This window comes from Macaca thibetana, chromosome 20, assembly GCF_024542745.1.
Source record: "Macaca thibetana thibetana isolate TM-01 chromosome 20, ASM2454274v1, whole genome shotgun sequence".
Classification (NCBI taxonomy): domain Eukaryota; kingdom Metazoa; phylum Chordata; class Mammalia; order Primates; family Cercopithecidae; genus Macaca; species Macaca thibetana.
The window spans coordinates 54,611,153-54,624,255 of record NC_065597.1 but is presented as its reverse complement, the minus strand read 5'-3'; the positions used below and the strand labels follow the sequence as shown (position 1 = coordinate 54,624,255).

Sequence of the window (13,103 nt, the reverse complement as noted above, 5' to 3'; positions counted from 1 at the left end):
ACAGTAGGAAACATTGCCTCAGAAACCTTCAAAAGTCTCAGCACTTGGAGGCATCAGGTACTGTGGGGAGCAGGAAAGAGGCACAAGGTTGAGCAGTTGGATCCCATATGTGTCCCTTGCCATGCACATAACCAGAAAACAGTGCCACTCACTCTGTAGTCACTTATTCTACAGGAAAATTGATTAAGAGGAGCTTCAGACTGGGAGAGTTCAAACATAGTGGTGGGAAAAGTCACAATGTTAGCATGAACCAAGAAGAATTAAGTTAAAATCATCCTCTTATGTAGTATTTATTCATGGGTCCCATGCCGGATTCTTCTGATTATTTTTCATTTTCAAATGGGGTCAGTTCTTAGTCTGTTTGTTGCTTAAGAACAGTGTAGGGTCAAGGTGGAGGTGAGTGATCTGTGCAGTTCGCAGTATTATTTTGGCTTATTGTCCTAAAAAATTTCTTACCACGTTGACAAGTGTTTAGCTTCAGGAATAGATCTTCTATTTGAGTGATATTAGAAGCCATAGAGGGCTTTAAATGGAAGGATTCCTCTTTTTTGAGACTGGACTTTAGGAAGATCTGTTAGAGGACTGTCAGTCAGCATCCGCTCAGGAAAACAGAACAGCTCTGGGTATTTCAAATGGAAAGGATTTAATAGAGGGAATTTGTCCCAAAAGTGATGGAAGGGTTGGAGGAGCAAAAAGGGGAGAATGGAAGTTACTGAAAAACTAATAACTGCAAAAACCATGCCTAGACTGGAGGATCAAAGGAAAGTGGTGTTAACAGAGTCTATGACTGCTACATCGCTGTGATAGTTGAAGCATCTGCTATTGTTACTGCTGCCTTAGGAACCATGGCCACATCCACCTTGCAGGAAGCCAGAAGGTCACACTTCCGCTAACATTGCAGGATCCTGGGGCACCCAAAATTGTCTGAGAGGTAGAGGGTCCATTAAACATGTGGGAGCCAGGACCTATGAATTCTGTGCTGCTGAGGCTATAGGAATGCCCACTTCAACCACCATGCAACACGAGAAGGAAATTATAAGTCTGCACACAGCCACCCCTGCTGTTGCTGCTAATGCTATATGAGATATCTCTAGAAGCAAAATGTGGTTTCTTCCTTCCATCTGTTTTTCAGTCTTCTGCCAGGATCTCCTGTGGGTGAATCTAACTGGAAAACCAGCTGGTCAAAGATTCTGGGAAATGTAGTTTTCAGACTTCCAGCATCTTGCAATTCAAAGGAAAATATGAAAGAGTGGGAACAGAACCCAGGGGAAAGAAATGACTGTCAGTAGCTATTGCAGGAATTTAGATGAGAAAGGATAGTAACTTGGACCAGGCTGTTGACAATGGAGATGGTGAGTCAGTCAAATTCATCCAAGAGGGATATGTTCCAAGACCCCCAGTGGATGGTTGAAACCGTGGATAGTACTGAACTCCATATATACTATGTTTTTTCCTATATACACATACCTATGATAAACTTTATAAATTAGATACAATAAGAGATTAACTTATCTAAAAACACAAACAATAACTAATAATAAAATAGAACAGTTATAACAATATGCCCACATCACTACTCTTGTGCTTTGGGGTGATTATTCAGTAAAATAAAGGTTACTTGAACACAGGCACTGTGATGCTGCAACAGTTGGTCAGTTGGTCTGTTAACCAAGAAGGCTATTAATGATGAACGGGTGGGGTAGCATCTAAAGTGTGGCTATATTGAACAAAGGCATGAATCACGTCCCAGGCAGGACAGAGAAGGATAGGGAGAGATTTCATCATGCTCTTCAGAATGCTGTGCAATTTGAAACTTACAAATTGTTTATTTCTGGAATTGTTCACTTAATATTTTCAAACCATGGTTGACTGTGGGTAACTGAAAATGCAGAGAGCGAAATTGCAGATGGGGAGGGACTACTGTATAGACTTTGAGGGGAGAATCAACAGGATTTGCTCACATATCAGGTGTGGAGTATAAGAAAGAAAGGAATCAAGACTAACTTTTCTTGACCTGAGCAAATGAAGATTAGGATTGTCATTTATTTATATGACTAAGACTATGAACAAAGCAGGCTTTAGGGAACTCGTAAGAGTTCAATTTGGGGCATGTTTATTTGAGATGTCCATTAGGCATCCAAGTAGAGATGCTGAGTAGACAGTTGAGGGGAAAAATGTATGCATTTGAGACTCAATAGCATGTAAGTGATATATCAAGCCATGAGACTTGTAATATCACTAAAAGAATGAATGTAAGTAGCAAAGAGATGATGTCTCAAGACTAATCCCTAGGATACTACAAGTTGGGGTCAGGGAGGCAAAAAGAAATCATCAAAAGAGGCTTCAAAGGAGAAGGAGAGAAGTGATAGAAACACTAGAAGAATGCGGCATCTTGAAATCCTGGTGAACAAAGCATTTCAAGAAGAAAAAACTGTCACCTGTGTCAAATGCGTAGAATGAATGAGGATGAAAAATTGACTTGAGTTCAACAATGTGGAGTTCATTGGTGACCTTGAGAAGAACAGTTGTAGAGGAGAGGGGAGAGGTGGGAGCAAAAGTTGATTGGAATGGGTTCAGGGCAATTGGGACCACTAAAGATCATTCTTTTGAGGAGTTGAGTTGTAAAGGGAAGCATATTAATAGAGCACTAGAAAGGCAGAGGTGAGTTCAAGATGAGGTAGTTTCTTTTCTTTTTAAGATGTCACAAATAACAACATGTATGCTGATGAGAAGGACCCAGTGGAGAGGGGAAATTGATGGTAAAGGAGGGAAAGTGAAGGATTTCTGGGGTCATGTCCTAGAGGAGACAAGAGTGGATTTGATATGTGTACAAGTGGAAAAGTTGGCTTTATCTAAAAACACAGACAATAAAATCATACTGATAGGCACTTGCAAAAAGATGGATGGAATTGGGGATGATTATGTTCAGTGATCTCCAGCCACAGAAAGACAAACATCTCATGTTCTCACTGATTTGTGGGATCTAAAAATCAAAACCATTGAACTCATGCACGCAGAGTAGAAGGATGGTTACCAGAGGCTGGGAAGTGTAGTGGGGTGTGCGTGGAGTGGGGGAGGTGGGGATGGTTAATGGGCACAAAAAGGTAGCTGGAAAGAATAAATAAGACCTACTATTTGATAGCCCAACAAGGTGTCTATACTCAATAATAACTTAATTGTACATTTAAAGATAACTAAAAAAGTGTAACTGGAATTGTTTGAAATACAGAGGATAAATGCTTGAGGGGATGAATACCTCATTCTCCTTGATGTGATTATTACATATTGCAATTACATATTGCATACCTGTATCAAAACCTCTCATGCACCCCATAAATATATACACCTACTATGTACTCATAAAAATAAAAGATAAAAAAAAAACAAACCGACCATAAAAAAATCATACTAACAAGAGAGAAAATAAAGTATATGAACACAGATGCAGGTAGGTGAGTAGAGGTGGTCATAAAAATTCTCTTCTGGTCTCTTCTATGTTACCAGTAAAGTAAAGGCAAGGCCATTGGCTGATGGGGATAGTGGAGAAAGTGTTAGAGGTTTGCAAAGAGGAGGGAGGGTACTAAGTAGCTATATAGAGCCTGAGAATGAATGGACTAGGAAATATAGTATGATTGCTAGGAAGTGTTAAGGGCCCTCTTGAGAATAGAAATGATGAATTTTAAGTGAGACTAGTCGTCATGCTTGTACATTCGCTGTGTTCGGTTGTGCGGGTGCAGACATTGAGTGGGAAGAAAGTTGATTTTAACCCAAGAAATACAGCACAGTGAGAGATGGTCAACGAGTTGATGGTTATAAGCGAAAAGTTGATTATTGTGCTTATCCATGGAATTTTGACTGAATAAAGAGGGAAGAGAGGACATAAAGGAGGTGATCAATCAACAGAGAATTTGGTCCTTTAAGATAAGTTGTACCATGTCCTCATGGCTAAAATTGTTGTCCTTCAGGCAAAGGGGTGTTTGAAGGTATTATCTGTCTATTTATCCAGGAAGCACTTATTGAACACCTGCCATGAGCTATGTGCGGAGAGGATATTTGGTTTCTTCTTTAGAAACATTTAAAATATCAAGGAGATACATTGGATTCAAAGCAAGAAGGGTCTTAAGTGATTACTGAGAACACAAAGTGATTTTATTTTGTTTTCAATAAAATTTTCAAGTTGGTTGAAAGATATATATCTAATTGAAAAGTACATATCTGTATCAATCAAAATGGCTTAAGCCAAAAAAAATTATTGATGGTTGTAATTGAAAAGTTTTCAGCATGATAATGGCTAATGTTAGCCAGGCTGTGTTCTAAGTGCATGACTATTAATACCCTGTTAAAACCTAGTAGCAGAGCCAAGATTTGAACCCAGGCAGTCTGCTTCCAGAGACTGCACTCCTAACCACTCTGCTTTACTGCCCCTTAAAGAGAGAGCTTTAGGCAAAGCTGGATCCAGGGATTGAAGCATTCTTATCAAGACTTAGCTTTTCACTGTCACTCTGCTTACTTCTGTACTGAGTTAATTCACATGCAGGTTAGGTTTTCTCCATTCATAGTAGCTGCAGACTCACACCATCCTTACATCTAGCATTTTCAGTATAAAGTTATTTTCTCTTTCTAAAAGTACTAGGCTCATTATTACCTAAGTCCGTATTTAATGGCATAGAATAGAGTCACACTATTACAAAGTTGAAAAAATCAAAACTTTACAAAACAGTAGGCATGGACTGAACCATAAGCAAACAAACATACAAATACACTTATAATTGGAAGGATGGAAATAAAATATTAGAAATAGTTATTTCTGCATGTTATGATTTAGACGACCTTTTTCTTACCAGTATTTTCATTGTTTCTACACTGAGGATATATTACCTATAGAACAAAAATGTTAAAGGGAAACAAAAAAAATCAGTACAAAACAATAAAGATATGTCCCTATATTGTTCTCTATAGCTAGATATTCTTCCATTTATTCCATCATATACCATTAAGGTCTGTATTTTAGGAAAGTGATAACAATTGTGGTCACCCCTGGTTCAGTAGTGTCATTTTTATCTGCTTCCAGATAAAAGGAAAATTAGAGGAGAGGGTGCATTACTATGTCAGCCCTACTATATTATTGTTCAAGTAAACAGGCTTAGTATCACCTTTGCCATTACAAATAATCCATGCTGGATATATTTGGAAATGAAATGTTAGTTCTTCCTTGTAAGCCCCAACGTGGGTAATAGTGGTCCATCAAAGAAGGGGAAGGGTATAAAGAAACCAAGGGAGAAGTCCCAACATGAATATGCAGCCCAAATTCCAAGAGCCAGACTGAGTCGGAACTTGTCATTTTGTCCCTGCCCCTAAGGAGTTCACAGTTGCATTAAGAAGGCAAGATGGTAAGACTGGGAGAGATAAGATTGTGTGGTTTAAATAATGCAGCATAGGAGATGGAGGTGCTAAACAGTACTGACCCATGGGAATATTATGAGATGAGTAAACCTGATCCTGGATCTCCGCATTAATGCTTTTTTTTGAACTAATGTCCCCCTCCCTCAGCCTGTAACATCTGTAGAAACATGGAAAATTCAACCTACCTGAGACTTTCCTTATTTATAAAATAGGGATAATAATAATAATGCCTACTTTATTGGTTTATTGAGAGTATTAAATTAGGTAATGCATCTAAATGCACCAGTCCATGGTGCAGAGTAAATGCTCAATAAATGGTACCTACTATTATTATTGGCAAAAACAGAAGTCACCCACATGGAGAATAACAAAGGGTTTGGAATCTTACAGAGTTCTTAAAATCAACCAGGTCTCTGGTCTTCTAGATTTGAATCCTTTCTACAGGCAGTATCTGGAAGCCCCTTGAGCTTTTATCCTCTGATTTTATCCAAAGAATGAAGCACAACTGAAATTTTCTCTTATTCTCACTCTCAACCTCTTTCCTAAACGTAGCAGATATATGCACATCCTCTGATTCAGATGCAAGCTTTGTACCTCACAGATCCTGCAGACCATGTGGCTCCACTTCAGTGTCCTTCGCCTCATAGGAGTCACCATCTTTGGGACATTTTCTCATATTTTTGCAAAACTCTGCTTTAGGGAACAGTTTTGAAGCTTACACACTGAAATAAAACTGAATAACAAGGCTTGATTAGGCCCAAAGACTGAAGGGGAAGAAAATTTCCTTGTTTTATAATTTTAAATTCAAGGTCTTGAATGCAGGGCATTAGCGTGGGAAGGAAGATTCAAGAGAATGCTGATGCAAAAGAAAAATGGACTCAGAAAAAGAAAAGAAAGAGAGTGTAATGTGCTCTGTGGTTACTATTCTATTTGAGCCCAGTTCTCCAGCCTTCTTCTTAATTCTGTGAGCTACCCCAAAGTTCCTTTCCTGTATGAGATATCCCAAATCTCTCTTTTTTTTTTCTTCTTGTAACCCTTACTGATTCATAAACAAGGAGCAATGGCAGTTAAGAATGAGAAGCAAAATAAATAAGATACAAGAAAGGGAGAGAAGTTGAAGAAAGTAACTGGATCCTATGACTGTCTCAAATTTGGAAGGGCTGTAGTCCTGATATGTGCATATCCTTCAAAATAAGCACCCCCACCACTTTTTATTAAAATGGTACCTATTCCTTGCAACTGAGGGAGCAACTCTTTGTTTGTTTGTTGTATTAGTCAGCACTCTTTCAGTTGCAAGTGCTAACAGAAAGATAGCTAATCACTGGAGCTATAAAGTCCAGGGTCCATGCATTCAGCATGGCTAGATTCAGAGGTTCAAAGGATATTATCAGGAATCTAATTCTCCCTCTGTCAGTTCTGCTCTCCTCTTCGTTGGCTTCATTGTCAGTTTCTCCACTTTATGGTAGAGATGACCATTGGAAGCTTCAGGCTTATTTTAGATTAATTCATCATCTCAGAAAAAGAAGAGTTTCTCTTTTCCAATAGTTTTAACAAAAGTTGTGTGGTTTATTCTCACTACAAAGATTTGAGTTACTTTCAGTCCTTGAAATATAATTAGAAAGTGATGATGTCAGGTGTCATATGCCTGTCTTTGAACTATGTTCAACCCATACAAACCACATGGGAAAAAAAGATGGAATATTGTTTGTCCAGGATGGTAAGGATTACTAGTTGTCTTCCATAACCATTCTTTAGTTCTTTCTTGATAACAAAATCTCAAAGTGTTAGCCAGGCACATAGCCATCCAGAATCAAGACTACATTTTGAAGCATCTCTTGAAGCTAGAAAGACAAATGATAAAATGCTGTCAAATTGAAAATGAGTGGAAATAATACAGGCAACTTCCAAGAAATGTCCTTAAAGAGGTATTGCATGTCTTTACTTATTTACTGATGATCAGAATGTGAACATGATGGCTGTAGATGAATAAGTCATTGTAGACTATGTGGTGACTTTAGAATGGAGGAAATGCATGGTGGAGTAACAAGATAGAGGGAACCTGGGTCCCAAACACTTTGGGGCTTCCATATGAGTCCTGAATTACCTTCATCTGGACTTTCATGTGATACAAAAATAAACACATACCTTGCTTAAGTGGGTGTTAATTGACAAACTACACAACCCAACATAAACCTACCTGATACCCCTAAAGCAGAATCATGTTTGCTACTGTAAACAGATAAAAGTATAGGAGATGGGCAGGTATGTCCACAATCTCACTTCGTAAAAAATTCTATCCGAGTCAGTCATTACTCTGATTGGAAATTTGAAGAGGAAAATCTTCCTGGCTTTCATATATTTGGGTATCCAGGGATATCACAGTTCAAAGATTAAAAATTATTTAAAAATTAAAGCAAGCACAGAATTATGAGAAATCATTATATTCATGTTTTATTTTCTAAGGGAAATAGTACTCATCGTAGCAGATGACTCCACATTTAACCTTGTAATTTTAACAATGGAATACAAAAATAGCAGGTTCATGATGTGAATAATTGTTCAAAGTATATATAAGAGCTCCTTTCAGGCCAGGCATTATGGCTCATGTCTGCAATTCTAGCACTTTGGGAGGCTGAGGCAGGAGGATCACTTGAACTCAGGAGTTCAAGACCAGCCTGGGCAACACAGTAAGACTTCATCTCTACAAAAAATTTAAAAACTAGATAGGTGCGGTGGCACATGTCTGTAGTCCTAGCTACTCAGGAGGTTGAGGCAGGAGGATCCCTTGAGCCCAGGAAGTGGAGGCTGCAGCATGAGCTGTGATTGCACTACTGCATGCTAGCATGGTCAACAGAGTGAGACACTTCCCCCCATCCAAAAGGAGAAGAACTTTCAGCATATTTGTTTTGACATTTTTATTAACAATTAGAATGATGAATTAATTAAATTGTGATCAACTGTGGAAATTACATGATGCCAAGCGAGTGGTTCATGCTTTGGATAATGGAATCATAAAATTACACAACATCTAAACTTTGAGAGGCTTTTAAGGTGGATCATAACTTCCCATTTTACAGCTGATGAAACTGAGGCTCAAAGGGGGTCCATTTGCCCAAAGTACACCTGGAATAAAGGGTAAAGCTGGGATATAATCTTTCTACTTTTTCTTTTTGAATAAATGAAAGCTACCTCATGGTTTGACTTCAAATAGACATTTGACAAAAACTGGAGCAGTGAACTGATGAGACAAGATGAAATGTAATCAAGTCAAATCTATAAGGACCTACATATTGGGTCCAAAAAGGCCCACTGTGCAAGCACAGTATGGGGTAGCTGTGCCTTAATCAGCAGCACTTGTAAGAAACATTTAGAGATGTTACTTGGCTGCAAGTTTGAGATATCAGCAGTATGATATAGCTACAATAAAAAGATGATGGAGTTTTAGGTGGCATTACTAGAAATAGAACTTACAAAAGAGAGGTGAGAGTCCTGTTGAACTTTTCAATCCATATCTGAAATTCCTCATGCAGTCCCAGGTGCAAGATTTTGGAAGAGACATAGACAAATTAGCTCACATCCAGGAGAGGAGCCTAGGATAGAATTATATGAATAATGGTCAAAGGAAGTGAGGAAGCTGCAAAGTGCTGTAACTAAGAGCTTGAATCTTGGAGTCAGACTGCCTGGGTTAATCCCAGCTCTGCCAGTTGCTGTGTATATGTTTGTTAAAATCTTCTTTTCACTGCCTGTAAATTAGGAATTACAATAATACCTACCTCCAAAGATAAATGAGGTAATGCATGTCAAGTATTAGCGCATAGCTCATACAAAACAAGCACTCAGTAAATGCTAGCTACTATTAGAATTAAGACAGCAAAGTGATGTGGGGGTAATAGTAACAACTTCATAGGTTGTGGTGAATATTTAATCAGTTAACCCATGCTAGGTTCTTGATAAAAAGTTGGTAGCTATTATTATTATCTGCAGTAGAATTGGTTTAAGGTTTCTAGGGATGGGACTGGTTTGGGGACAAACTATTTTTTGGTTTGGGCTAAGATCCACAGAACCTAATGATCAGTTTACGCCCTGAGGAAGGAAGTCAGTTGTAACCTGATTAGGGTGGGGGTGATGGTGGTCATCTAGACATTCTCTGGGGGGGTGGTGGTGGGGTCACTTTGTGAACGCCCAGACATGGTGAATTGGCATTGGCATTGTTGTTGAAGGACAACTCAGCTGTGTTCTTGCATGGCCATTTAGGCCTGTTCTGATCCAGGGTTCTGATCCAAGGTACCAGCGTGGTACCTCAGGGAAGTACTGGAGATCGTCACTTAAGCCTGTTCTGGACATGGTCACCGAGAACTGTCCTGTGGGCATTCACTTAGGAATCATTCGAAGTGGAATTGCTCCTGGATACGTTCTCCTTGTACTCTGTTTCCTCCTCCTAGTGTCTCTGCGTGAAGAAGCCCTGAGCACTCAGCCCTCGGCGACCCTCCAGTACCCTGGACAGCTCCCCGGGGAGCAGTCTACCGCTAGGCGGCGGCTGCTAAGAGAGGAACCCTCCTGGCGCGGAGTCTGCCGCTCTGGGGCTCGCTCTCCGGGCAGGCCCGGGGAGAGGTGGGGTGATAATGGGTTGGGGTGCGCGCGTGCCTCATAGGTGTGAGACAGAGCAAGCCGCCGGAGTGTGAGTCAGCGTGCGGGGGGCTAAGAAGCTTGGGTGAATAGTCACGGAATCTCACTCACGCTCGGCTCCTCCACCCATCCCATCTACAGCGCGTGTCCCAGTCCTGGGCGTGCGTGCGCTCCGTGTCGGATTCCGGGCTGTGTGTGTCCATTTGGCGAGATGTCGAGAGGGGGGCAGTGTCCCTGTCGGTGTATCTGGGCCCAGGTCAGGGGACTTCTCCTCCCCGTGTGGGGGTGTGTCCGAGCTAGGGCGTGTGTTCTTCTGTGCCTGTGCGTGCGTGTGCGGGTCAGGGTGGTGGGACCGCGCATCAGGGCAGGGTGCCTGCGTCTGCGTCTGGGTCTGTCTGGTCTGGATGTCGACGCGATCTCGACCTGGGTTCGTGTCCCTCGGTGTCGAGAGGCCCGCGTGGTAGGGTTGTCCAGCCTCCCAGAGGAGTACTATGCCTTGACACCTTCGCTTCACCGCCCCAAAGCTGGCCTGGGGCTCTGTAGGGAGTGGCCTGCGTGAGGAGCGCCCGCGTCCTGTGTTTCTGGGAGGGGTAAGAGAGTGGGGGCGCAGGGGGCGGGCCAGGTCCCCGGGCGCGGCGTGGGCTCGGGGGACCCGCGCGGCTGACGTCAGGCGACTCCTTAAATAGAGCCGGCAGCGCGCTCCGCTCGGCATTTCCCGAAGAGCCAGATCGCAGCCCGCTCCAGCGCCACCGTTCGGTCCACCTGCCAGCCCGCACAGCCGCGCCGCCACCGAGCGTTTCGTGCGCAGCGCTCCGAGGATCAGGAATGGGGCTTCGGGCGCTGGGCGCGCTCCGAACCCGGCGCACGTAAGAGCCAGGGAGCGCCCGAGCCGCCAGGCTGCCCGGAGTCCCATCGTCTAGGACCGGGAGATGCTGGAAATGCAACCGCCTGTTCCCCGAGGAGCAGCTGCTCCCGGGATCCCGGGGCACGGTGCGCACCCCGGCCAGCAGCGCCCGGAGAAGACGGCGCCCCCAACGCCCGATCCGCGCGACCGGGGCAGCGCCACGCGAGCCCTCTAGGCGACCGCAGGGCCACAGCAGCTCCGCCGCCGGTGCCCCCTCGGAAACCATGACCCCCGGCGCGGGCCCATGGAGCCATGGCCTATAGGGTCCTGGGCCGCGCGGGGCCACCTCAGCCGCGGAGGGCGCGCAGGCTGCTCTTCGCTTTCACGCTCTCGCTCTCCTGCACTTACCTGTGTTACAGCTTCCTGTGCTGCTGCGACGACCTGGGTCGGAGCCGCCTCCTGGGCGCGCCTCGCTGCCTCCGCGGCCCCAGCGCGGGCGGCCAGAAACTTCTCCAGAAGTCCCGCCCCTGTGATCCCTCCGGGCCGACGCCCAGCGAGCCCAGCGCTCCCAGCGCGGCCGCCGCCGCCGTGCCCGCCCCTCGCCTCTCGGGTTCCAACCACTCCGGCTCACCCAAGCTGGGTACCAAGCGACTGCCCCAAGCCCTCATTGTGGGCGTGAAGAAGGGGGGCACCCGGGCCGTGCTGGAGTTTATCCGCGTGCACCCGGACGTGCGGGCCTTGGGCACGGAGCCCCACTTCTTTGACAGGAACTACGGCCGCGGGCTGGATTGGTACAGGTAAGGACCAGGAGCTCAGCTCCGTGCGCCGGGTCTCTGGTCGCTTCCATCGGGAGACTCATCCGTCTCTTGTGTTTTCTTTTTCTTTTAACCCGACTCGTTGTATGGGTTCAGGCTGACACGTCGGGCCATGGGGGACTATAGCAGAATTTACCCAGAACTTCCCAGTGATAATCTAGATGGGCAGTTTCTGGAACTGCAGAGGGCGTTCCCTGTTGTCACTGGAGTCGTTGGAAAAGGATTATCTCCAGTCAAACCTAAGTGCCAGCTGGAGGGCTAACTCCCTCTGTGACCAGCCCTTAGGGTGCTCAAGGAAGGGACGGGCGAGGACCTGTGATGCCTGAACACGGCCCCATCCTGACCCTCTGTAGGTCTTTGCTGGTACCCAGCACCTGAAAGACCCTGAAAAAGGGAAGGCAGTTCAGAGACTCCTTGCAGCAAGGCTCTGTTTGGGAAAGATCCCCAGAGTTCAGGTCAAATGACAGTGCATCCCCAGAGGTCTCCAGTAAGAAAGATGCCTTAGGGAGTCTCAACCTCAAACCCAGGTATTTGCTGCTGTACCGGGGCTGAGATCCCCAGTAGATCTGGCCCTGGGTAGGTGGTCTTGGAGTAGTGGAAAGAGCCCTGGATTCGAGTCTTGGGTCTGTCACTTACGCTTGAGCAAGTTTCTTAAACTCTATCAGCCTTTAGTTTCTCATCCATCCCAAGGGCAGGAAAACAGTTCTTGCCCTGTATACCTTCCAAGGCTTTTCTAAAGTGCCTTAAAGGTGTAAAAAAGACACTTCACGTTAAGTGATACTTCTAAACCAGCAGCCAAAATGTGGAATTTGAAGGTGGGCATGTGGGTGAAGGCTGGCGAGGGTCCTAGGGGCAGCCAGTCATGCATAGACTGTCTATGCTTCCCATGCATGCCAGGAAGGAGAATTATCCCCACTGGGGGTGTCAAGGCACAGACCAAAGCTTCTGTAAGGTGGCAGCGTCCACTCCTCAATGCCCATCTGCCTCCCCAGCCCTCTATGGTGCTGAAGTGTAGGATCAGCCCACATTTGGGGATGTAATGTCTGGGCTCCCTGTTAACACATAGGTCACAGAATTCTCACCATTCACCTGACCCTTTGAAGACTTTCTAGAAACATCTGCATAGTAATGACGTTGGGGAGGGGTAACATGGTAGCTGACACAGTAGCTGAGGCTAAATCTGCTATTTTTATCTACAGCTTTAGGCAGTAGAGGTCATATGCATATTGGACAAGGGACAACTTCATTAGAAAGAGGACCCCACTGGACTTATAACAGAGGGCCCTGGATTTACCAAAAGTAGGGGGACCACAGGCCTGATTTAGCACCTTTGCAGGTTAGCCCTGACCCACAATAGTTGTGGTTGTGGGGACAAGGAGTGGGTCATGCACGTCCTTAGCAAGCCAACACATAGT

The 13,103-nt window shown here is 44.4% G+C and overlaps 1 protein-coding gene across 1 annotated transcript in view; it reads left to right on the top strand.

The window, feature by feature from the left end:
- The first annotated feature begins 10,708 nt into the window (after positions 1-10,708).
- The window catches only part of HS3ST2 (heparan sulfate-glucosamine 3-sulfotransferase 2), a 107,016-nt gene continuing 104,621 nt past the window's right edge, over positions 10,709-13,103 (top strand). The window contains exon 1 of the mRNA XM_050773180.1: positions 10,709-11,670. Coding sequence (XP_050629137.1) covers positions 11,186-11,670 — 485 coding nt within the window. The 5' untranslated portion in view covers positions 10,709-11,185. The remainder of the gene's footprint in view (positions 11,671-13,103) is intronic.